General features: G+C 42.2%; 1 protein-coding gene across 1 annotated transcript; it reads right to left on the bottom strand.

Moving 5' to 3' along the window:
• Positions 1201 to 4204, bottom strand: LOC8064444. Its single transcript, XM_002462738.2, has 7 exons — positions 3889 to 4204; positions 3647 to 3779; positions 2849 to 2952; positions 2581 to 2752; positions 2337 to 2477; positions 2166 to 2257; positions 1201 to 2078 (listed from the first exon to the last, which is right to left on the bottom strand). The coding sequence occupies exons 1-7, from the start codon at positions 4005 to 4007 to the stop codon at positions 1397 to 1399; spliced, it is 1443 nt and encodes a 480-aa protein (XP_002462783.1). The 5' UTR covers positions 4008 to 4204; the 3' UTR covers positions 1201 to 1396.

Raw genomic sequence — 26247 nt, forward strand, 5'->3', positions numbered from 1 at the left:
GTAAACTAGACTTAAAAGATTTATCTCGCGATTTGCAGGTAAACTGTGCAATTAATTTTTATTTTTATCTATATTTAATGCTTCATGTACGTGCCGTAAGATTTGATGTGACGAGAAATCTTAAAAAAAAATTTGTTTTTGGGTGAACTAAACAAGCCCTAAGTATCACCTACCCGCTCCATTGGGGGGAAATACTTGCGATCTAGCTCATCATAAGTTTGTAACTGTTTAACCAGCTCATTTGTTCGAGAATACTGAATAGCGAGACCAATACTCAACTACTGCTGCTATGCAGAACTGGTAAGTAGGGGGCTAGTGGTGGGCTGGAAGCCTGGAACCTGAGGCCTTGTTTATTTGGTAAAATTTTAAATTTCGGATACTGTAGTATTTTTGTTTATATTTAACAAATATTATTCAATCATAGACTAATTAGGCTCAAAAGATTCATCTTGTGATTTATAGGCAAATTGTATAATTAGTTTTTGTTTTCGTCTATATTTAATACTTCATACATCTTTTTGGAACTAAACAAGGCCTCCTGCCATGAACTCGGGCCTTGTTTAGTTCATCTCAAAATAAAAAAATGAAAAGTCTCCGTCATATCAAATCTTGCAACACATGTATGAAACATTAAATATAGATAAAAAATAACTAATTGCACAGTTTACCTGTAATTTACGAGACGAATCTTTTGAACCTAGTTAGTCCATAATTGGACAATAATTACCAAACACAAACGAAAGTGATACAGTAGTCAAAGCCAAAAATTTTCTCCAACTAAACAAAAGCCTAATAGAAAAACAAATTACAGAATCCGTTAGGAAACTGCGAGACGAATTTATTAAGCTCAATTAATACATCATTAGCACATGTATTATAATAATTAGTGTCTAATCATGGATTAATTAGGCTCAATAGATTCGTTTAACAAAATCCAAACAATCTGTGTAATTAGTTTTTTATTTTATCTACATTTAATACTTCATGCATATGTCTAAGTACCTTGGGTTAAAAGTTGTGGTGAAAACTAAACAAAGTCTTACATGAGGTGTTCTATACTGCTAATCCGGAGTAATCTGAACCATCAGCCAAGTAGCTCTCTGAAATGGGTCGACATCGTATGGTCTCTGCACTGCAAGCAATGTATCCATAACATGAGATGTTTCTTCAGACGCAACAAGACAGCCAGACCAGAGCAGATCGCAGAAACAGTTCAAAATATCATTTCAACCAATCTTTATATACCCGAACAATTCAAATGCAGCAATAGTTTGAATCGACAAATCCTTAGGCTCAGCCAAAATCAAATCAGTAGACACTATACCCTACTATAATATGTGATTTACAGAAGCAGCAAGAAGGAATTGTAACATCTTGAGGCTGCTATTTTGTTGCATTAAGGAAGCTTGCCGGACTTCAGCGCCTCAAAGCGTGCAGTGAGAGTTTCATAGTCAAGAGGCATATTTGGATGAACACGAGAATGAAGGTTTGCCTTTGGCAATTCAGGGAAATCTTGATCAGGTTCTTCGTCTTCTGAGTGACGGTTTTCTGAAAAAGGCTCTCTCGTAGGAGGCAATGGCCTTTCCACAGACTGAATCTCCACATCATTTTCATCTTCTGATTCTGAACACAGTCCCTCAGAATCATCAAACTTTATCTCTGAGTGCACCTTCCGAGCAGCACGGCCGTTCCTTCTCCGTGTCTTCCTAGAGTCCAAATCCACAGGGTACCTGTCATTGTCATCTTCTACATGATTCTTTCCACTGAAACTTCCTGTGCTGGATGCTCTCCCTCCATGGGGTTTTACTTCATCAAAGGCATCTGCATCTTCTTTCCTGGAGGACCTGCTCGAGTTGCTCATCGACTGTCTCTTGCGGGGATGAGTGAATTCATTACTTGAAGCTTTGCAATCCTCGTCTTCATCAAATGGATGGTTGTTCTTATTGGCAAAGTCAGCTGCAGCCTTGGCAGCAGATGCTGCTCTCTCAGCAGACTCTGCAGCTGCTCGAGCAGCTGAAGCTGCATCTTTGAATTGCATAGTGCCCCTGTCATCATATTCATCATCCGAATACCTATAGCTGCAGACAGAATTAGAAGACATCAGGAACCTATGCCACTGCAAATCTACATCATTTATATGGTTACATGATTAGAAGAACCAGGACCTGAAGTTAACTGGATTTGGTTGCAGGACATGTGGTGTCAGAATAGTCTTAACAGGCATATTGGAAGCTTCAACAAATGTACTTGGCCCTTTCTACAAAGAAATCAAACGTATTAACTCAAGATATAAGGCATGTAAGGTAAAAGTATGAAAGAGAGGTTTAGTAGCATACAATCAACTCTTCGGGAGGTTTCAGAAGCTCCTGCTCACTCTCAGTGGTATCCCAATCAATCTGGTGCTCTTTTGCTATATCCTTTAGAACTTTCAGCTTAATTTGTCCAGAAGGCTTCTTAACCGACAGCTTCTCAATCAGCTTCAAAAGGGGGGTCAGGTTAAGAGTGGAGAACAACAGACATAAGAAATATATACAATTCAGTACTTTGTTGAATTTGCATCGAAGAATCATCCATGCTTACAAGGTTGTTAACAGCAGCATCTGGGCGCAAGTCAACTGCAGCAGAAACAAAATCTTTGCCATACTTCTTTTCAAAAATGTCACGCATGCGACCAAGTTCAGGGAGCTCAGAGCACCTTGGAGCTGCAAATATCAAACTGCAGATACCTTCTTTCAAGTCTGCTGGACATTCCCTGAATAAAAGTTTGGCACAAGATTAGGACCTTCTTTTCCCTATTTATGAGAACAAATAGTTTTACAAAGCTAAGTGATGGTAGTGAAAGACAAACTTCTGTTTTGCAATGATGGGAAGGCGTGTAACAATCAGCTCACAGAAGAGCTCAATGATCTCGTTGGCTGCCATAAAGTTCTGTTCCCTAATTACATGTTCAACCTGCAGAATTGCCGAATCCAAATGTTAACGAAAATTTGGACGCATAAGTTCTTCCATTTCAGCCATACTATCAAAGAAAATATGGTGCACAAAATATGTTAAGAAGAACATCGTGCATTTTACCAAGTTTAGGATTTAATTTGCCTCACAACTTACATAATGGTTAAACATACAGGTATGGCCAATGCTGAACTGACGAAGAAGTCATAGAAGAATTTGTGCTATATATGGCTCTTTTATAATAAAATTAACATAATTAATGAGTTCCCTTACGTCAATCCTATTAACTCCATTAATTAAAGAAAGAAACATCATGTTTAAGGAAGTTAAATCTCTTGCAATGAAAGTTTCCAATTATGATTGTTTAAGGCAGTTAATCTCTTACAATCAAAGTTCTCCAATTCTGACTGTGTACCCATAACTGACGAGAAGGAACAAAATCAACTGCTAACTTATACAGAAAATTATTGTCTACAATAATAACATCCCCCATTTCTTGTTACCCCTGGCTCGCTACTCCGAAAATCCTCCGCCACACCGACGCCCAATAACGCGCATCTCCCTTTTTTTTAGTGAGCTCCGCGGCTTAGCCGGAGAACGGCAGCAGCAACCCCAGTTTGTTGTCCGACGAACGAATGTTTAATAATGCACAAAAGGCTAACAGAAGCAGAAGCTGATGATGCCAAGGGGTTACCCTGATGCGTGCGGTGTCCTCCTGTTTGTCGCGGAGGAGCGCCGCGATGTCGCGGCGCATCTGGCGCACCTGCGCCTCCCTCCGGTTCCGCAGCAGCTTCATCCGCGCCGTGGCCATCCGCGCCTCCGTCTTGCTGCCAGAGGAACACAAATCCAGTTCATTCCCAACCCCCATCGCAAAGAGAAAGGGGGCAGAAGAAAAGGAAAAAACAGAACGACACGGGCGCGGAGGAAGGCGTGTACCACTTGGAGGCGCTGAAGGAGCGGCGGAGAAGCACGGCGGCGACCGCGGCGCCGGCCAGCCGCCGCAGCGCGCGAGCCGGGGACTTGGAGTCGCCCGTGGCCATCATCATCGCCGCCATCGCCCTTCGCTCCTGGGGCTCGGTCGCCGCCGAGGTGGGTGGGGACGTGGGATGCGGTGCCGGTGGCGTGGGTGCGCGAGGCCTTGGGGCTCGGGAGACTGGCAAGGGTTTTGTTGCGTCTCGTGCCGGCGCCCCGTTCCGCGCTGCCCAGCCCAACGGTCACCTTGACTTGTACAGCTGCCGGCCTGCCGCTGCAGAGCAGAGAGATGCTCCTCGACGAGGCGACGGCCCGTACTGGGGGCATAAAAAGCGGTGTGTTGGTGGGCCCGAAGTGGCAGAGAGAGACTGGGTGGTGCCGGCCGCGCGTTGCCCGCTCTTCTGTGCCGCTCGTTGTGCGCCCCACATGTCGGCAAGTGGGAGTCCCGAGGATGGGGCCCGATGGGTGCGGTGGTGGGGCCCTGAAAGTTTCCGTTGGGGCGTGCAAAGGATCAAGCATGCCGAACTTGGCCCAGTGCCATCGGACAGAAAAAGGTCTGGCCCAACAGAGTTGCTGTAGTTCTTAAATGGGCCATATACGCTGGATTGGCCTCAGATAAAAAGGCTGCCGAAAGGCCGATTTCGTCGACAAATTCCCTTCGGCTTCGCCAACTTCTAACGTTGTTCTGCCTTTCATTTGACAACTGAACGTTCGTAAAATTGAAGATATATTAGCAAGGCGTTTTTGGTGATTTCGTGAATTTTGTAATTTACCGGCTCAGTTCTTTTGTATACGTGTGTTTATAAAGAAGAGTGTACGTCCGTCGTGAATGTATATGTTATATTATGTACTCCCTCCGTATCATCTCGTCAAATTATAAGTCATTCCAAAAATCTTGAAGAATTAGAGCATTTCAAATTTTACCAAAACTATAAAAAGAATTACAAAGATTTATAACATTGAATAGATATAATACGAAAATATAATTAATGAAGAACCTAATGATACTTAATTGGTATCATAAATGTTACTCAATCCATCCCAAATTATAAAAGATGTTTGACTTCTTCAAAAATTTATGCAAAATTTCACTTTTTTGCCGTGGCTTGGTTTATTAATAAAAGTTATATAAAAATGACTTAAATTTGACTCTGTTTGTATAGTTTTTTTTAATACGACGAGTGGTTAAACTTGAGATTTAAAAAATCAAACGTCTTATAATTTAAAATAGAGGGAGTATTATTTTATAATATAAGTTTTGTTAAATTTAAGATAGTTTGACGTTCTAAGATTCTTGGATTAACTTATAATTTGAAATTGAGTGAGACATTCTTAAAAAAAGGATAACTGATTCTTACCTTGTCTTCCTTCAGCGCACTTGGGCCTTGTCTAGTTCCTCAAAAATTTTGCAAAATTTTTCAGATTCTCCGTCATATTGAATCTTTAGACGTATGCATGGAGTATTTTAATATAGATAAAAATAAAAACTAATTATACAATTTGGCCGGAATTGATGAGATGAATCTTTTGAGCCTAGTTAATCCATAATTGAATAATATTTGTCAAATACTAACGAAAGTGCTACTATTTCTATTTTGCAAAAAAAAAAATAGAAGTAAACAAAGCCTTGGGATGATTATTTTGAAATGTTTAGGGCCTGTTTAGATTGGGGATGAAAATTTTTTGAGTGTCACATCGGATGTGTCGGAAGGATGTCGAGAGGGGTTTTTAGAAACTAATAAAAAAACAAATTACATAGCTCGTCAGACAAATTTATTAAGCATAATTAATCTGTCATTAGCATATATGGGTTTCTGTAGCACTTAAGGCTAATCATAGAGTAACTAGACTTAAAAGATTTATCTCGCGATTCTCAACTAAACTGTGTAATTAGTTTATTTTTTATCTATATTTAATGTTCTATGCATGTGTCCAAAGATTCGATGGGAATGATGAAAATTTTTTAGGTGGGGGAACTAAAAAGGGCCTTACACTTTGATATGTGTTAAAAAAATGAGGAAGAACCAAACACGGCCTCCTAACCAGACGTCGTCCGTGTTGAGCTACCAGAGCTCTGGTACGGCCGGCTGCAGGACCAAAACCTTTTTGCAGCGGCGGTCAAGTCAAGTCAAACAGCGGCTATGAGTACACCATGGGGCAGTGAGCCAAAGTCCTCTGTGTACCAGCCGTAAACAGAAAGGCACAGCACCTCACCGCGACCCCTAGCTTTTGCTGTTCCGCAGGAGCTGGAGCTGGAGCGGCAGCTACAGCGGCGAGCCGATTCTCAGAACGGCTAGCGGCCGAGCAGCTACCGGCCGACACGGTTGGTTTGGCCTTCCAGGCTTTTCTTCTCTCGTTTCAGCAGCAGGCAGCAGCACCTCCTCTCGTCCACCACCTTTCTTTGCCGAGTTCTGGTAGCTGGCCGCCTTGACTCCTTTTGGGTCGGCCAACGAGGATTTGCCGGCTTGGAAAGGCGGGAAAGGCTGTGACGAACGAAGAACGGTGTCGTTTCGAGAAGCTGTATGCTTTGGGGCTTTTGGTTGGGTCGACCTAGAAGACCACAAAGCGCGAAAATGGATTGCCTTCCATTCTGCAGCTTATACTACTGGTACATAACTAGCTCGTTTAGGTCGTGCCTCCCATTTTACAAGCACGTCACATTTTATAGGTACACACACATGTTTATTTTCCTTCCTTTTGGATTCAGAGGTGCATATGGATGCGTGGCCACACTAGCTAACTGGCCACCCAAAATGAAACACGGGCAAGGTCTTGAGGAGCTCGATCGCTGCAGCAGCACTTGATGGAGCTAGACATCCCCTCAGCATATATGTCTCGCCACATGTGCCGCCATTCGCAGCTCTTGCAGAGAGGATCTCAAGTTCTGAATGCAACGGTACGATTGCGCAGCAGTACGTAGGCAAGCAACATGAAACTTTTCCGCGTGGCCTGGCCCCATGCATGTGTGCGGTACGTACTGCGCGGTCGCGGTGCAGCAAATAAAATAATTCGCGCGCGCGCGCGCCAAGATGCGCTTCCACCAGCCTTGCTTGCTTGAAGATTCGGCTGATCTCGGTGAGGTGACCTGGAAAACTCATGTCGCCGTCTTTTTTTCGCGGGCCGGCCCCGGGTGCATCATCGTCCATTCGTCCGGCCGCGGCAATCTTCCGTCCTAGACCACCAGATCTCGTGGTAAATGGCATGCATGCATGCCCTCTTTTCAACCGCAGCAACTACTGTAGTAGCTCTGCTTGCTTTGCTTCCGTGGTGATGTTCCAATCATGTCACGTGCATCTGCATGCTCTCTGCTGCCGCGCGCTTTTGGTAGTACACCGGCCGGATGCATGCATGGAATCATGGCATGCCGCGGTACGGTACTTGATGGGCACGGCGTGATTGTTCGTTCGCTGGTTCCATCGAAACCGGGCCGTGTGTGTGTGACCTGCCCACTCGGCCCCGCATGCATGTGTTCACCTGGCCGGTTTCTTCGCCAGGAGGGACCGGCCGCCCCCCTATAGCTCTACTCGCTTTCTAGCTCGGGCAGCGACGAAGCAGCAAGCAAGCATCTGCATGCCCGCCGGACGCCGGCGGGGAAGAACGTACGGGACGTCGGCGGCTGACGCGGTGAGGCCTGGTCTTGTGACTCTTGACCGGCATCGATCGGGCGCATCCTCTGCATGTGATACGACTAGCGGAAGGAGATCTGGTGCCTGCAGCAGCGAATCGAACGGCACTTTCACGGCTTGAATGGACATGAAGTGCATGGTGCATGCAGTCGCCGCTGACGAGACGCCGGTCAGGGTCAGTCAGCTCTGAGTCTCAGTCTCAGGTAGTCATGCACCAATGACCATCTCATGACCAAAGGTCCAAAGGCATCAGGCGCCGCGCAGCGGATCGGAGCCGCGCGGGGCTGCGCAGTGCCCGTGCGTGCGTGCGTCTCTGGCTTTGGACCGACACCCTTGCTGCCCGGAACCGGAATGGCCATGAGCGCGCGCGCGGGTCCCCGGCGGCACGGCTGCGTGCCGTGGCGTGGCCGTGGGCACGGTCTGCCCGTCGTGTCCGCCGCCCACCACGTGCCTGACGTCGCATACGTTGTGGCATGCATGCAGGCAGGCGTCCGCGTGCGTGCCCCATGGCTCGCAAAGCTGCAGGATGCTCTCTGCTGCATGCATGCAGATTCCGGCCGGGGCCTGCAGAAAATGAAATGCCTGCCTCCCCGTGCGCGCGCCGCCGTCCATCCACTTTGGACACTGGTTTGGGTCACCGGACCTGAGGCCTGCCTGAGCTGCCTGTGAGTTAGATGTGACACTGCATTGATGACCTTCAGTTTGTTTTAAGGGCATGTTTAGATTGAGAACCAAAATTTTTTTGTGTCACATCGGATGTATCGGAAGAATGTCGTCTCGCGATTCTCAACTAAACTGTGTAATTAGTTTATTTTTTTATCTACATTTAATATTCTATGCATGTGTCTAAAGATTCGATGTGATGGATGAAAAATTTTTGGATGGGGAACTAAATAGGGCCTAACAGCAATGTTAATAATACAGCCGTTGACTATATAAAGGCCTCGTTTAGTTCGTAAAAATTTTCAAGATTCCTCGTCACATCGAATCTTTGGTCACATTCATTGAGCATTAAATATAAACGAAAATAAAAACTAATTACACAGTTTAATTGTAATTTGTGAGATAAATCTTTTGAGCCTAGTTACTCTATGATTGGACAATGTTTGTCAAATAAAAACGAAAGTGCCACAGTAGCCAAAACCCAAAAATTTTGCGAACTAAACAAGGCCAAATTCTTACCATCTAAATCTTATCCGACCTATATAGTAGTTACAACTTCAATATTAATACATGATCTATTTATCTATCTTATAATTTATTTTAGTTTTGTGTCTAAACCAACTATAAGTTTATAGTTCGCTTCTTTTCTCTCTCTTTTCCTCCCTCTTATACTTTCAGCATTCATCCTATTTTCAGCCCCTTATTATATACTTGCTTTTAGAGTTTTATTGTTCAGGTGTTCTAGATATCGAGATTCTCAATAAGGAATTTAGAATTCAGAATTTAGAAATAAAAAATCCCTCCTGTACGTGGATCCCGGATTTTAGATAGAGATTATAGTTACTTGAAGAACTATTTCTCCGTGATACCCTCAAATATCTTTTTTCGTATCATCTTGCAATTTTGTGTCAATTGCTAGCAAATGAACATGCATGTCAGGAAGAAGGGGCAGAGATGAAGGACAATAGAGCTATAGGTTTAGACACAGCCACACAGGGATTTAGAAGGAGTGAAAACGATATGGTGCACAAAAACAAGAAAGAGAAAGATAAGAGAGAAATAATAAGACGTATTGAAAAAATGAAGAGAAAAAAGTGCATTGAAAATGATAGTAATAATTATTTTAGAACAAATTTTAAATACTATAAGATCAAGTACCTTGAGACGGATGTAATAGTAGATATATCATAGCTGATAGGGAACAGCAGACGAGTCACAGAGCCACATACTTTCTCCGCTTCGTGTCTTCGTTTCGTATTTTAAGAAGTTAAACAATCTAAACTTTACAGCTCTAAACAATTAGTCTAAAATTAGCTCTAAATATTAGTCCGCCATTAGAGCTTTTGAGTTTAAAAGTGAACTAAAGTTCTCTAAAACTTTTAGAGCTCTAAAATTTAGAGGAAAGGATCTAAACAGGACTTTAACTAAATTTATAGAAAATAATATCAAAATTAGTATCCTCGATAGGTTTATTATCAAAATATATAACGTAATTAACCTAACGATGTGTTTCATTACCAATACTAGTGGATGTGTGGCCGGCGTTTGTACAGTACGTATAGATTGTACGAAGACTTGTTGGGTGGCACCATAGGTCCTGGTCGCCTGGAAATTCGGGTCGACCAGGCCGTTTATTCGATTCCGGCAGGCTGCACTATCGCAGAGAAGAATTCTTGTCCTATTCGTCGTACTCCGCCGCATCCCGAACTCAGGCCGCCCACATGGGCTGCAACAGGCCCATATCCCCAACAGTGTGGCAGTAACCTTTCCGACTGTCCTTTTGTTTTTTTTTTAAAAAAATATTAACTTCGTACTTCGGTTAACTCCGGTCCTAAAATCAAATCCACCTGTTTGTTGCATATATAAAGAATCCATCGGTTTTTGAAATTTATTTTTATATATAATCAACAGAAAGAACCAGTTCGGTGACAATCTTATCAACGTAAGAATAATAATAAAGCTAGCCCGTTTGATTTATCTATAGCCCACCTCTCTTTCTCTCACAATCTTTCTCTTGTACTTCAGCTGGGTAAAAAAATACAGTCTACTTCCTTTCTCTCTTCTTTTTCTCTTCCAACCTCACGTACAACCTACTAATAATCTCTTATTATACCTCTCTAAGAATTGCTACCTTCCAGTTTTGACTAATAAGAACATGTTTAGATTCTCACGTCTACTTTCTTTCTCTCTCCTTAATTTTTCTCTTCCAACCTCACGTACAACCTACTAATAGCCTTTTATTATACTTCTCTAAGAATTGCTACCTTCCAGTTTTGACTAAGGACATGTTTAGATTCTCACGTCTAAAATTTAGCTGACTAAAGTTAAAAATTAGAATTTTAGACTATTTTAGCTCATTTATATAGTTTAAAATTTTATGAGATAATCGAAACTTTAGACAACACTTTACAATCCATGTTTAGAATCTTAAGAGCTAAAGTAGTATAAAGTTTAGTTACTAAACTTTAGATCATGGAACTAAAACATGGCCTAATAACTACTCTCTAGATCACAAAATATATCTTTATCTTGTAACATAAACGTTTAACCCATCTCAACTTGGACTAGATTTATAAAAAATAGTATTAATATTTATATCTCTAAATACATTTAGGGGTGTTTGGGACTACTTTGTTCTATGTTTTTTAGCCAAATGATTTTCCATGCATTCTGTTGAACAAAAAAGGGTGAAGCTGTGAGAACACCTAAATAGATGTTCCACAAACTCTAGTTTTTTATAGAGCTGTTGTATGGTAGAGTTTGTACAGCAGAGTTTGTGAAACAATCTCATTAAACCCCTTGGTATAAAACTATATGACACAACTAATCTACTGATGTTTATTTAGTATCACAAATATTAGTATTATTATATATATATTGTTAAAATTAAGATTGTTTGATCTTAGAGATGATAATCGTGTCCTCCGTTAGTCCTTTGTCACTCTAGATCTTCATCCAATCCCAACCACGATTCTAGTTTATGTAAGAGTTTTGCACAAAACCACTCATTATTACAAAATTTCAGACACCAGCCGATGAAGAAAAGCTCCCAACGAGTCAAAAGTGTGGGATATTGTACAAGGAGATTAAGCTCTAAGCTATTAGAAACCAATCATCTATTCCTAGTGAAAATGTTCATCGCCACAATCTCCGTCACTGGGCATGTCTTTTTCAAATTTTACTGGTCAGCCTCTTTTTAAAGTAGGCCATGTCTTTTTCAAATTTTACTGGTCAGCCTCTTTTTAAAGTAGGCCAGAATCGCATCAAATGTATCGTCATAAAAATAACATGTAAATAAGAGTAAAATATTTTTGAAAAATATTATATTACTTCTGGTAAACCATATAGACTAAAAGATTGTGCTTGTTCCTACTCGAATTTGAGGTCACAACTTTGAGTCTACGTGTAACATATTTGGAAAAAAACCAGTCACATCTTTTGGTGATTGTAGATTAAACTAAAGATATATGAGCAATCCTCCAAATAAAATGTGCTACTATGGAAATCAAAAAATAAATTTTGAATGGTTTCTTTGGTATTACAAAAACAACATAAAAACAATACTTTTCATCACCAAACAGACTCTAATAAATAAATCCTCACTAGCAAAGGGGTCTTTACTGTTCAATCAATATATAAAGAGTAGTAAACCAGATGGCAATGCCTGAAAGCTCAAGTTACTGCTAAAAAGAAAAAATCATGTTTGGTTCTTAAATAAAGTGGTTGATTTTAACAAAAGACAATCCATCCCTCTCCTCTGGTCTATCCATATCCCTCTGTGCGTAATGTACGCCTGAGTCAGAGTCGACACTCCACGTCTCCTCTACATAAGCAACCGCCCTGCACCATGCCGCCAATCATTTGTGTACCTATTAACCTGCTAACGACACCCAATTTGTACACAACTATATATTCTATAAGAGGGGCTATTTGGATCCTTTTATTTAGAAAAAATGAAATCTATTTAGTGAATTTGTTTAGAATTTGACATTCCACAACTTTTCAAAATTTACATATAAGCCTCTCTCAAATTCATAGAATAGAGATGGAAAAATAATTCTGTAGACCACCATTGTAGTATATTTCTATTTTGCAGCTTATAACACGTTTTTTAACTCGCTCCATATGGTAGAAATGTAATACACAATTAAGTATCTCTCGTGTAGTCAATAATAATATATAAAAATAATCCAAGTACAACATGTTAGTTTAATTAACATGTGTCTAAATTATTATTATTAATATAAATTCAATTCCAACAATATAAACGGGGCCTAATAATTTGGCACGGTGACATGGCCCATGGCGGCAATCCCTCAAACTAGCTAACTCCAATATCAATCCCAACATGAATGGAGCGTTGAAGTTCCATGTGAGCCTCAGCCAAGAAAGGAGAAGGAGAATGCATGGCGGCAGAACACGCTGCGGGAGCTGGCGGCGACCAGGCAGTAGTAGTACAGTACCACGTCCTCCTCGATATCTCTCACGATCGACGAGAGCACGTACTACGGCGCGCGGACACAGCAGCAACAGGGACGACGGGCCCGAGCTAGACGCTGGACTACGACGGCCTACCGCTATGAAGGAAAGGAAAGGAAAGGAAAGGAAAGGGCCGGCCATTTCCCAACCGAAAAACAAGCGCTTGGAGACAGACAGATGCATAATATCACAGCACATTCACCCTGTGTTTGTTGTCCGAGTCATCACCACGTACGATCCAAGCAATGCAATAAGCACGGAGCTAGCAGGCTCGGTTATTTCCCTCTTGTCCTCTCTGTGCTATCTGTTGCTGTTGCTTAGCGCTGCATCTTTTTTGCATGAGATCATGCTGGGTGATTACACTAGCAGGAGGAGGTGTGGTTTTGGTTTAGGCCTTGTTTAGTTCACCTCAAAATCTAAAAACTTTTCAAGATTCTCCGTCATATCGAATCTTGCGGCACATGTATAAAACATTAAATATAGACGAAAATAAAAACTAATTGCACAGTTTACCTATAAATCGCGAAATGAATCTTTTAAGCCTAGTTACTTCATGATTGGACAATGTTTATCAAATAAAAATGAAAATGCTACGGTCTCAAAAACCAAAAGAATTTCGGAAACAAGGCTTAATGAAAACGCACCAAAAGCGCATGGCGACAACGCCAACAGAGCGCGGCTCCGTTTCATTAATTGGATCAGCAGACGTGGTGGAGAAGCTGCACTTCGTTCCTAGCTATAGTACGCCAGCGATATGTTGGTGCCTTGTACTTTTACCTTTGCATGCTGATGCATGCCACTAGGAGCATGTATCTTAATTAGATCCCACTTGGTTTTCTAATTAACTGACCGCGTGTGTCAATCGATGCCATTTGCCAATATATATGTTATCGGCTCTCTCCGACCAAAAAACAAAACCTCTTGACGAGAGCTATGCATGCATGTTTGTCTTGCTGACGACAGGCCTGTGTAGAAAAGGTAGACAACAGATCAAACTTTTCTTCCATCTCTGTCAAAGAACAATACTGTAGATGGACAAATAACCCTGAAAAGTATGGTATTATAAACAAAACAACTTGTCGAGTTTCCTTGTGCAGGTAGATATAGTAGATGAACCACCCAAAAAGCCTTTTCAAAAGAACACCCAAAAAGCTCCCTCGCCAATTCTTTTTGTTCCCTTGCCAAACAACACAAACCAAATCCAGAAACCAGACTCATCAGTCATCAGACAGGAAAAGTGGAGAGAAAAAAGGACGACTTGGATTTCACATCGAAGCTAGTAGCGGTCAGTCTCATCGACCTGCTCCCATTTATGTAAAATCAAAGACCTAAACACATCCTTTCCACATATTCCAGCAACTTCCTCCTTCTCCTTGGATGGACTAGGTACAGAGGAGCTAGCCTTTTTTGCATGATGCAATGGCCTTTTCCAATTTGGTAGTTGTAACCAGGGCAGCATGTATTTAAGTTGTGATCTTCTTGAAAGGTTTCTGGCTGGTATTTGTGGACATGCTTACCTACCTGGAATGCCCGGGCATGCAAAAGCGAAATGTTGGTTTCAGCTGAGAATGATAATAGCATAGAGTATGTATATGTCTTTTCAGGTTGTCTGGTGCATGCATTATATTTCTTGATTGATGTGCTCATTGAGGTAGTCTCACCAAACCCACCAACGCATCATCATATGGTTTCCTTTTAGGAGGATCTACATAGAGTGGGCTTTGAGTTTTTGGAAACAACATGACCGTTTATTTTCTTTTTTAAAAAAATATCAAAAGTTATGACATTCTTTGAGAATGAACGCGATTCATGTGTGGATAAATAATGGAGAATGCACATAAAAACTACGGATATTATTCCACACTTTCTAAGTCGCGTGAGATTATCAAAGGTGTTCAGGCGACAACTTCTTCTTCTTCTTCCTTTGGGTTTAGAAGGGAGCGCTTGTGGAGCGCCTTTGGGTCTAGGCTTGATGGTGGTGGTGGGTTGCCGGACAACCGGATGGCAAGAGTTGGGGCGGTGGCGGCGGCTGTGAACTTTGTCATTTCCCCTATATTTGGCATGGCAGGGGAGGTGAGGGCGTTCAAGAATGGGTACGCAGGCGAGGTGGAAGAATACGACCTTGAGAAGAAGATGAGTAGTGCATGGTGAGCTAGGGCGTTGGATCAAGATACAACATTTGAGATCGTTAGTCTAAGAAATTGTAAAAATCAGGCATCTGTATTACAGTAGATTCCTAGGCAACAACGTCAAGTATGCTCTTGTAGCTTTTACTCATGGAGTAAAAAATATGTGAAATACAGATTAAAATTTCAATAGGAACGAGAGAGCCATTATCTGAGAGTGAGCACGACCTTGCCTAGCTCAGCCACTTAATTAGTAGGTAAATCAAAAACTCTCGTTTTTAGGGCTTGTTTGGCAGGGCTCTGATTCCTCCGAAAATGACCCCAACTCTGGCTTCTGTGAAGAAGCAGCTCCTCTCGAGGAGCTAAAGCCGTTCTAGAAAATAGTTGGCAAAACAACTCCTACAGAACTAGACGATATGAACCTAGCAAGAAGTCGCATGAAGCTTGTTTTTAGGCTTCTCTGTGCAGGCAAAAAATAGCTCCAGCTCTTGACCAGCTCTCCATGCAAAGCTCTTTTCAAAATAAGCATTTAGCAGAGCTCCTGCATGAGCCAAAGCTGAAGCCTCTATAGGAGCCCTGCCAAATAGACTCTTAATCATTCTATCTAATTTGTCAGAGAAGTATGTATATATGAACGTGACCGACCCGAAAGATACCTCAGATCGAATTGTGTACCCCCATGTATACTAGACCACTTGGAACTCATCATGTCCATCTCTCATAGGAAAAGCTGTTCTGGAGATACGGTTGCGATTTCCAGCACAAACTAACCAGTAACCATGAGTGCGTGCATCATGCTTGGACATGGATCATGAGTGACTAACGAACAGGGGGTGTTCCATACATGATGGTATTTGAATGATCCATACATACCCCAGGTACAAGAGCTGATACAGTAGACTATCTATAGAACATTTGGTTGTGGGGAGAAGTAAAAAGCATGCCGCGCCATGCATGTGTGTTGTACGCACCTTTAGTTTTATTTGCTGGTAACAAACCATAGTATAAAGGCGTCGACCACCCATACATACTAGTACTAGTACTTTGAACTTCGAAGAGTGGGTCGACAAGTAGTTGCATCTGCATTGGCATGTATATATGTAATGTACATGTACAAATCCAATTTGTAAGGGCAACTCTAGCAGTAGCTCAAAAAAACAAGGTCTCTATTTTTAGTTTGGGTGCTCCCCTTACTTCTTGGGGTTCATTTTTTTACTTCAATTTCAACAACAGCATCCAAATTTGGGCCTCCAAACCTATTCCAGTAGCGAATAACAAAAGGATCGAGCTGGTGACCGTAGGGTGTCATGCATGTGTAGGGAAAGAGGGAGAGAGCGTGTGCTGGGGCTAAGACACGCGATGAAGGATGGGGGTTGTCTTGTTGGACCAATGAAAATGGAGTCTTGCCGTCTTGGGGAGAAATATGAGTGTCTAACCAAATATGGGGTCTGGGGTAGAGGTTCTACTAGAATAATGTTTTTAGCTCGGACACCCATATTTAGCTTGGGCTTAAGTAGGGGGCCATGCAAGAGTTACTCTAACAAAGATATAGAGCGCACTGAAGCTAAGTGGCCAAAATTGTCCTTATTTGCAACAGTGAAAATGGAATACAAATCCTCCGGTGGTCGATCGGGGGAAAAAAAAACTGCATCTGCAATCTGCATGCATGATGCATCCCCACCTGGCAGATGGCATCCATCGGTGCAGGATCCGACGGTCGGGTCCGCGCCATCTCGGCGCGAAATCATGGATGGCTTGTTGGAGGGTAGCTAGCACCGGTGTGTCAGCTTCAGGCAGGGTTCAGTCAGGGTTTGGACCACATCAAGGGTCCCCCTTGTACAATCATTTTGCACGAACGAACACTACGCGGCCTGCAGAACTCATTTCATCCATCCCACTGGAATGGACTGGAATACCACCGGATGCACGTTGCATTGCACAACCAAGAACACAAATGCAAGCTTGTGACTCTCTCTCTGTACCGGCCATGTGAAGAGTTTAGACCGGAGGAGTCGAGTCATTGCAGACAGGCTTGTGGTAAGTACAGCAGTACTACATGGCATTGGCATGCATGGCATGGGGTAGATGAGTGTATTCATGGCCAATTCATCTCATCTCATCTCATCTTCTACCTCGCGTTAAGTGCAGAATCTTGCTGTACTGCGCCCGGACAGATTGATCAATGTGCTGTACGAGAGTACTAGCTAGCCAATGATCAATTCATCTCATCTCATCTTCTACCTCGCATTGCAGGAAAAGGCTAAAATGTTTATGGTGAAAGAAAAACATCGTTAAATGACTGAGCACATAAACTCAAGCGAAAAGGCCGTCAATATACGAAGAGTGTGAGGGCTTGAGGTCACAGCACATTCAGGCCTTGTTTAGATACACCCAAAAAACCTAAAACTTTACAAAATTTTCCGTCACATCGAATCTTGCGGCACATGTATGAACTATTAAATATAGTTAAAAAGAATTAAAAAGAATAACTAATTACACAGATTACTTGTAAATCACGAGACGAATCTTTTAAGCCTAGTTACTCCATAATTAGACAATGTTTGTCAAATAAAGACGAAAATGCTACAGTGTCAAAATTCAAAAACTTTTTGTATCTAAACAAGGCCTCAGTCATTCTGCACTGTAGGAGTACTACTAGCAAGACCATCAATAGTAGGAGTATGTGCTTCAGCATTCAGGCGTTTCAGCTTTCGTTGCCCCGTTGTTTTCCCCTTTCTGAGAAACGGTCGGGTCGGAGGATTCGGAGCTTAGCAGCCGGGGTACGGGAACATGGGTACGTTCCCCGTTCCGGGAACTTCGTCCCGAAACGTGGAACGGGAACATCATGGAACATCGTTCCCAAATGCGGTGGAACACGAATCATATATAGGAGCAATCATAGGAACGTCAGTCCCAAGTGACTATGGAACTTCGTAGTGTGTGTGCATACTGCGCCGTGCCCGTCCATGAGCGGTCGGCGAAAAATCTAGATGGTGATTGACTCATTCGCCTACACATGCAATGAGCCAAAAGGTTGGAGTTGGACAGCCCTAAATGAAACAAAAATACAATAGTAAATTATATCACGCTAGAAATCGAACTCATTTGGTTCAAAACAACATGTAAAACTACCTGAGCCAACCACTACGTCCCAAACACGTTCCTTTAGAAAGTGGAACGCGTTCCGCAACTTAAAGGAACGAGACGAAGCTATATACCCCCTACGTTCCATAGTTTATGAGAATGCCGTACCGCGTACCACGTTCCCGTACCACGTACCTTATGTTCCGGGAACTTGGCTGCTAAGATTCGGAGACGGACATCTCACTCATCTTCATATTCTGGATGGATTTCAGCTCAGCGGCAAAAGCTCATTCAGGTCGGATGGCGCCGAGCCGCCGAGCCGCCGAGACGGGCGTCTTCAGAGCATGTGCATGCAGATAGATGAACGCCTGCACCGGCTTCCAGACAAATGCCTTTTGAATGTGAGGAAAAACAAAGCAGAATTCCAAGGAAGACGACACTGATGTAGTGTAGTATAGATCTAGAAGCCGCTTTCTTCTTCATGTTTTTCGTTTTGCTTTTCAACGAACATTCTTCAGGTCTTTCAGTGCTCCCGTTCCGAAATTCTACTACAACAACTTGATTACGTTTTCTTTTGTGAAATTTCAAAAAGGAAGTTTCTTTTCTTTCATAAAGGAAAGAGATTTCAAAAGGGCGGTCGGCCCTACGTGCCGAGCACGGTAGATGGACGGTTAACCAGAGTCTGGGTTGAGGTTTTTTTTTTTTTTTTTTTTTTTGGACAAGTGAGTGTGAGTTGAGTTGATGGGTGAAAGAAAATGCAAGTGCTGCAGTAGCTCAATGTAGGGCCTGAAACTGAATCAACGGAGTACTAACTAAACGTTTTATGTCAGAATCCACACATGACGCTCTGATGTTTGACTGTCACGTAATTATAATGCACTCTCCCTGACTTACCATAATGACACTTTAAAAATTGGCAGACATGAACGCAATTAATTAACTTCTTACTCCTGAGTCCTGATTGACCTGGAAACATAAATATATAATATAATAGCACGCCACATAGATCAGGGAGGGGTTAGTACATATCAGCAGCACCATCAGAGCAAGTTGCGAATTTGACACTCTTTTAAGTCGTCATAGTCACCGGGTTCGTTATATTTTTTTTTTTTAAAAAAAAACACCTAATGACAACTGCAGTTCGTGCAGTTGAGATGGCTCTGTCATAAATAAAAATATTTGAACTCTGATCATGTGCAGAGACTGTACTGTAAGGAAGCAGAGTGAAACAGTTGTAATATCAAAATACAAGAACATACGAGTAACTCATACTAAAACGTATGAAAATCGTTTACTCCATGTGGAGATTATTTAACATCCGTCTAATGATTGGCATTGGCCTCACTATTAACTTGATAGGAACGTACGAGGTTTTTTGCTCGCTTCATTGAATCAATGTGGCCATTCATGTGGAGAGTTTGTATGGTCCAGATTTTTATGTCGTTCAATACAAAATAAGTCTAGGATAAATAATTCTTTTTCTAGCTGAGTTTCTAGGACTGCTGATCTTGAACGCGGCGGTACTATGGATAGCATCTTCGTTTGGGAGAAATTTCTACGGACTTGTTTAGATGTACTTAAAAACCCAAAACTTTACAAGATTCTTCATCACATCGAATCTTGTGACACTTGCATGGAACATTAAATATAGATAAAAAAAAGATAAATAATTGCACAGTTTACCTGTAAATCATAATACAAATCTTTTAAGCCTAGTTACTTTATAATTGGACAATGTTTGTCAAATAAAAACGAAATTGCTACAGTGTCAAAATCTAAAAAAAATTTAATCTAAACAAGCCCGAGCCTGTCTGCGCGTGCGCGCGGTCTGCGCAATGTCTTCCTGGACTTTGATCTGACCAAAAGAAAATTCAGAGACGAACGGAGAATAACGTTAGAAGTGCTCGAATCTTCACCAAAGTAGGAATCCTTGAAAGGGACCTTCCACTGGGATCTTATTCTTTCTGCACTACCTATATAGAATTTATATTTTGTCGTTCCAACTCCACTCGATTGGATCTGCCCTACAAGAGACACTTTCCAGGCAACAACTAGAGACATGAAGTTGATCGCACAACTAACAGTTACGTACGTTTAGTCTACGACCTATCTCCTTCGTCCATGAAAAAAATACAATTATAGAATCCGTGCAAGTTAAATTTGAGTTTATAGAAAATATTATTAGCATTTAATCCCTACGTAAATTTATTGTAAAAACATATACTATAACTAATCTATGATACTTATTTTGTATCTAAATTGTTAGTACTTTTTTATATAAATATAGTTAAAGTATAAATTACTTGACTTCTGAAAAACAAGAATTGCATTCTATTATTGACAGAGGGAATAGTCTATGAATTTATTCTCAAGTACGAGTATATATTTTTTAAAACCTTCATGAGATTTTTTTTCAATATATTTTTTTATTGGAAAGCTCGCATGCAACCCAATATTCATACTTGTTAAGCTTTAACATTGATTGACACTTGATATAAGATGTTGTACACCTCATACAAAATTTGATCTCGCTCAACCCATGCTCTCGTGTGGGTTAATATCTCAAAAGGCATAACCATTAGTAATTAATACATCTAACTAATAAAAATAAATTATATCAAATTGTATGTTTTCCTCTTTATTAATTTTCTAACATAAAAAGCATTACAAAAAATTTTAGAGTCTCTATCCAGTTGTGGTGATAGCAAATTTCAAAGGTCAAGAAGATATAGGGACATGTAGTCATAGGTGGTAAAAAAAGGAAATTTCAAAGTTCAAGAAGATATAGGGACATGTAGTGATAAGTGATAAAAAAATGAAAATTTGTGTGTTTTTAGGATTTAAACTCAACACCCAAACATTCAGGTTCCCTCAAAAAATCCCCATACCAGTTAAGCTACACAATACGTATGATTTAACTACACAATTCTATATCTTATATTCTATATTTGTTAGTACAAACTATCTCAAATAAATACGTTGTTAACTGCATAGTTGTAGATCTCATCAAGTACTACAACTTTGATGTTAGCTTTGTCTCCATTCAACATTGTTAATCATCTCAATTATGATCCAAGAACGATAAATTGAATATTTATACTTATAAAATATCTCAAATTTAAAAGTTGTCAACTGCAAAGTTTCATATTTTTTTAAACTCTAAATTTTTTGTATAAAGTTTATCTTGATGTAATCTCATATGAAAAAAGCTATGATTTTTTATGCAAAATAGCATATCACCGCGTGCCAATTTCAAAAGTATCTGGCGGTGACAGTCCAACATTGATTACCTTTTCTACCACAGTGTAACTTCCAATAAATAAATTATGATATACATTGATAGTAAACCTAGTTAGATATGTAAATATTAATATTATTTACCATATTTTTTGTTAAAATTAAGCTAATTTAACTTACACAAATTCTATAATTACACTTTTTGTGCACCGAGAGGTAGTAAGGCCTTAGATCAAAAACTTTTTGGATTTTGATACTGTAGCATTTTGTTTTTATTTGACAAACATTATCCAGTCATGAAGCAACTAGGCTTAAAAGATTCTCTCGTGATTTACAGGTAAACTGTGCAATTAGTTATCATTTTTATCTATATTTAATATTTCATGTATGTGCCGCAAGATTCGATGTGATGGAGAATCTTGTAAAATTTTGGGTTTTGGGTGTATCTAAACAAGGCCTAAGTATAATGGAGTTGCCAAATTAAACTGTACACGTGGCATATGGTTTTGGACACATAGATGTACCCCCACAGCCACAGTTCACTATACGTGTCCATTATTATTTTGTTTTTCCTTTGTGGAAAGGAATGCTAGGTAGCTTTAATAATTTACTGGGCCCGAATGATTCGCGGTCACGTGATGCAGCTGGAATGTAAAAGAATGTTGTTGGTAGGAGGAGTCACCTGTTCCTTCAAATGATTCCATCCATGCACCCCCCTGACCTTGACCACGAGGCAGGAGATCTGCTTACGGTCACTCCTCTTATCTCTCTTCTTCCTGAAGCAACAGAGCAAGCGGACTAACGCACGCGGGCGATAAAATTGCAAAAGTATATATTTCTTTCCAGTTTCCACCACAAAATATAAATCTATGGAGCAATATTGTGCTTCTAAAAACGATTTTAAGTACAAATCAACAAGTACACAAATGAAAGGGCACATCAAAGACAAATACCAGTTGATTAGGTTGCTTGTGAAATGTGAAATTGCCCCGCGCATCCTCCGTTGTTTCAACATAAGTGCTTGTATTTATGGATTTTGGGCTCCAGTTCGAAAAGGTCGAGCGGGATTTTATACCTACAAGTTAAATTTTACTTAATCTCATCTATTTTCCCCTCAAGTCATTAGAGGTTAACCGAACAAATTTTATATATAGAGGCACTCTTGGTTACATAATCATTATAACTTTTGACTATTATAAAATTATGCCAATAGATTTTAGAGAGATTGGAGTTAGATGAGGTTTTGGGCAGTAAAATCTTCAGCTAATTTTTACCCGACGGGGTAAATTTTTAGTTTGAATTGTAATGTACATGCTGGCGGCCTGGCGCATTAGATTCATAGTGTTATTAGGCCAGTCTCAATGGAAGATTTCATCTTCCGGTTTCCAAGATGTGAAACTTAACTTGAAATATATCTTTCTCCACAGTGTGTAATTTCATAACACGGTTTCATATATTATTGTAGACTTTTGTGGGTCCCATCGTTCTCTTTTCCCCTCTCGCGGCCAGCTGAGCCGTGCCCAGCGGACGGCGTGGCAGGCTCGCAGCACTCGCCTCGCGGCCGGTTTTTCTAGTCTTCCCGAGCCGTACTCGCCGCCGCCCGACAAGTGCGTCCTTGTGCTGGTGCCGCTGCTCAGTGTTCATCATCAAACGATAGCATTCAGATGAAGTTCTCCGAACTTCTGATGTGTCTCTCTTTTTCCCTCCACTTCCTTTATTTGTTCATCAGAAAGCGATGATCTGAACGCTGGATCCGACTGAATAGGACACGAGCCTGGTGCACGAGGTGGTGAAGAATCAAAAAGCGATCATCGAACGAAGGACGAGAGCTACATGGCATCGTGGCCAGCGGGGCCATGACCGGCAGCAGCGAAGGCAGCTCGCTCGCGTCCACTCCCGGCAGCAGTTCTCCCGGTCCGCGCCCAGCAGCAGCTCGCCCTCGCCCTCGCCTGGCCTTCTCGCTCGCCGCGGTTGCACGCTGCCTCTTCTGCACGACGACAGTCCGCCCCGCGTGTCGTCGAGGAGGTACGAGTCGCCGTGACGAGCAGCACCCGCGGTCCGCCCCGTGCATCGTCGAGGAGTTGGCCTTTGGTGGCGCATCTTCGTTTGGTTCAAGGCCAGAAGGAGACCGCGCGGTGGAGCCTGCCCGGTGCTCACGCTCGCCGCGCTGGGAGGCAACCGCGGTCGCGTACGGATGCACGCGCCCTCGTGGCCGTGGTGGAGGCAGCGACTGCAGACCGGCGGACCGCGACCGCAGTAGAGCGCGACTGCGGATGACGGCTCGCGTCAGCGGCGGAGTCCGCGGGGCTAGTGTCGAAGAAGACCGATGGGATGAAACGAATCACGGCTCTCAACGCGGGTTTCACACCGTTTCCAACGTTTTGGAAATAACGCTGTATCGTTTCACCATGGTGAAACTTTTCCATTCTCTCTCATCCCAGTTTCATGCAAAAAATATGCTCTTGCTGATGTGCCAGACTATTTAATATGCATGACACCCTTCGTGAAACTCCATTGAGATGGCCTTATGGTACTGATAAAAGCGTGCACAGTAAAAGCGACGCAGGATATGCTAGTGAAAAGGCAGGGATGACACCGTTTCTCGTAAAGGCGAATTCCTCTATAAACTTTAATCGTTATTCCATAGGATATTTGGACACAGAATATTAAATAGACTATTTAAAAAACTAAATGCATACATTAAGACTAATTTATGAGATAAATTTATTAAACCTAATTAGTTTATAATTTAATACTAACATGTTGCTATAATAAACATGTGCTAATAACAAATTAACTAAGTCTAATAAATTTATCTTATGGATTACTAAAAGCTTTTGTAATTTATTTATTTTATTACTATCTGCATGCATGCCAGCAGCACGCAGCAGCAGTAGTGTGCTTGAAGTGTAGGGCATTGTTTAGTTCCGGAAACTGTAGCACTTTCGTTTGTTTGTGGTAAATATTGTTCAATCATAGACTAACTAAGGTCAAAGATTCGTCTCGCGATTTACAGTCAAACTGTGTGACTAATTTTTATTTTCATATATATTTAATGCTTCATGCATGTGCCACAAAATTTAATGTGACAGGGAATCTTGAAAAAAATTTTAGATTTCGAGGTGAACTAAACAAGGCAGTATCTGTGTGCGCACGTATCATCGTGAGACTCTACGTGCGCACAGCAGCGGTCGCAGGCTCTTGCCTTGTTTACTTCGTAAAAGTGAAAAGTTTTCGGTATTATAGCACTTTCGTTTGTTTGTGACAAATATTATCCAATCATGGACTAACTAGGATTAAAAGATTCGTCTTGTGATTTACAGCTAAACTGTATAATTAGTTTTTGTTTTCGTTTATATTTAATGTTTCATGCATGTGTCACAAGATTCGATGTGACGGAGAATCTTGAAAAATTTTTGGTTTCAAGGTGAACTAAACAAGGCCTAACTCCACTCTCCACACTGTTCCGTTCCATCCATCCGTCTGTCAGTACGTTGTAAGTACGGGCGTACGTGCTCCTACGCGTACGAGTGGCTTGCATAACTGCTGCCACGTGTACTACTTCTCCGGCAACGAACACCGGGAGAGAATGCCGGCGGACGCCACTGGCCGGCCGGGACCGCCGCCGCGCGCGCCGCCTTTTTTTCTTGTCACTATTGACAACGGAGAATTAAAGCTTTGCTGTATTTTACGTGCAGTAGTGTACCAAGATATTAAGGCCTGGTTTAGATCATCTTTTTGGATTTAATTAACACTGTAACACTTTTATTTGTATTTAATAATTATTATCTAACTATAAACTAATTAGGCTTAAAAAATTATCTCATAAATTATAGATAAGTTGTGTAATTAGTTATTTTTTATCTATAATTAATGTTTCATTTATATGCCGTAAGATTCGATGTGACGAAAAATCTTGAATTTTTTTTTAGATTTTAGAGTGGACTAAACCGATGACCTAATAATCCGATGATGTAGTACTTGTAACATGCATTCTGCGTGTATACAGTCCAGACGTAGGAATAGCTTGTATCTACCAGCCAAGCTCTAGATGTACTGTACATGCGTAGCTAGCTGCGGCGGTGCAGCACCCAGCCGGGCGGCCGGCATACGGGCATGGTCCGTCTGGGCAGACGGGTTCACGCATTGCACGCAGAGGCATGGCAGCCCCCGGGCATGTGTGTGCCTCGGGACCATGCACGCATACGTGCTAGCAGTCGAGTCGGCAGTCCGCCCATGCATCTCCTTGCTCGCCGCCCGGGCGCCGCGACAATATGTTGCGCACAAGAACTCGACAAAACACACATCCGGTGCTCATTATACTGCTACAGTATAGTATTATCTACATACTGTACGTCTGGACAGCCAGGCAGGAGCAATAAAGTCGGCCTCAAGTTAGCCCCGGACGTAGTACAGAAGCATGCGCGACGCCAGCAAAGTTACCTGGGCAAAGTAGTGGACACACGTACATACGTGACCTTCTCCCCAGTACACCACGCACGCACTTGAGGTGGTAGCGCTCGCGGCGGAGAGACGAAGACGAGTCAATACAACGACGAGCGAGTGAGATGGAGCCATGCATCGGCGGCCGGCGGGCCACGGCATCGATCAGAGATCGAGGCCGACCATGGCACTGCTGGTCGTACCAGTTATTCACTGCGCCTCGCGTGGGCGCGACCGAATGAAGGGGCCCCGCCGGTTGGTGCGCCTCATTAACCCGCTCCCTTCCCCGGCCGATGGCCGGAGTCACCCTGCACCGGCAGGAGAGAAACGGCTAGATAGCCACCCACCCACCGGGTCCGAGTCCGATCCTGCCCTGCAGTCAAGTGGAGTCCGCCGTGTCCGTGGGCTGTGGCTGCCCTGCCCGTTGCTGCTGCCACTCTGGCTGCGGGAGGGGGCTAGCTATGATTGCAGCACTGACTGCAGCCTATTTATGGCCGGTCGTGACTGGCGCTCCCGGCCTCGTCTTCTTCCACCTGTGCCAAAGGCATGCGCTGTCGTCGTTGGTGGAACACTGGACGGGCCGGCCGGTTTTGACTTTTTACTGGCGGTACGGTGGCGGCCAGCCGGCCAGTAAAAAACTGAGCAGCAGCAGCAGCAGGATGCAC

Source organism: Sorghum bicolor, chromosome 2, assembly GCF_000003195.3.
Source record: "Sorghum bicolor cultivar BTx623 chromosome 2, Sorghum_bicolor_NCBIv3, whole genome shotgun sequence".
Taxonomy (NCBI): domain Eukaryota; kingdom Viridiplantae; phylum Streptophyta; class Magnoliopsida; order Poales; family Poaceae; genus Sorghum; species Sorghum bicolor.

Coding starts and splice junctions, on each gene's coding strand:
- LOC8064444 (XM_002462738.2), bottom strand. CDS start 4,007: ATGGCGGCGATGATGATGGCCACGGGCGACTCCAAGTCCCCGGCTCGC. Junction 3,780..3,888: donor TCCTTCAGCGCCTCCAAGTG/GTACACGCCTTC, acceptor TTCCTCTGGCAG/CAAGACGGAGGCGCGGATGG. Junction 2,753..2,848: donor CCCATCATTGCAAAACAGAA/GTTTGTCTTTCA, acceptor ACTTTTATTCAG/GGAATGTCCAGCAGACTTGA.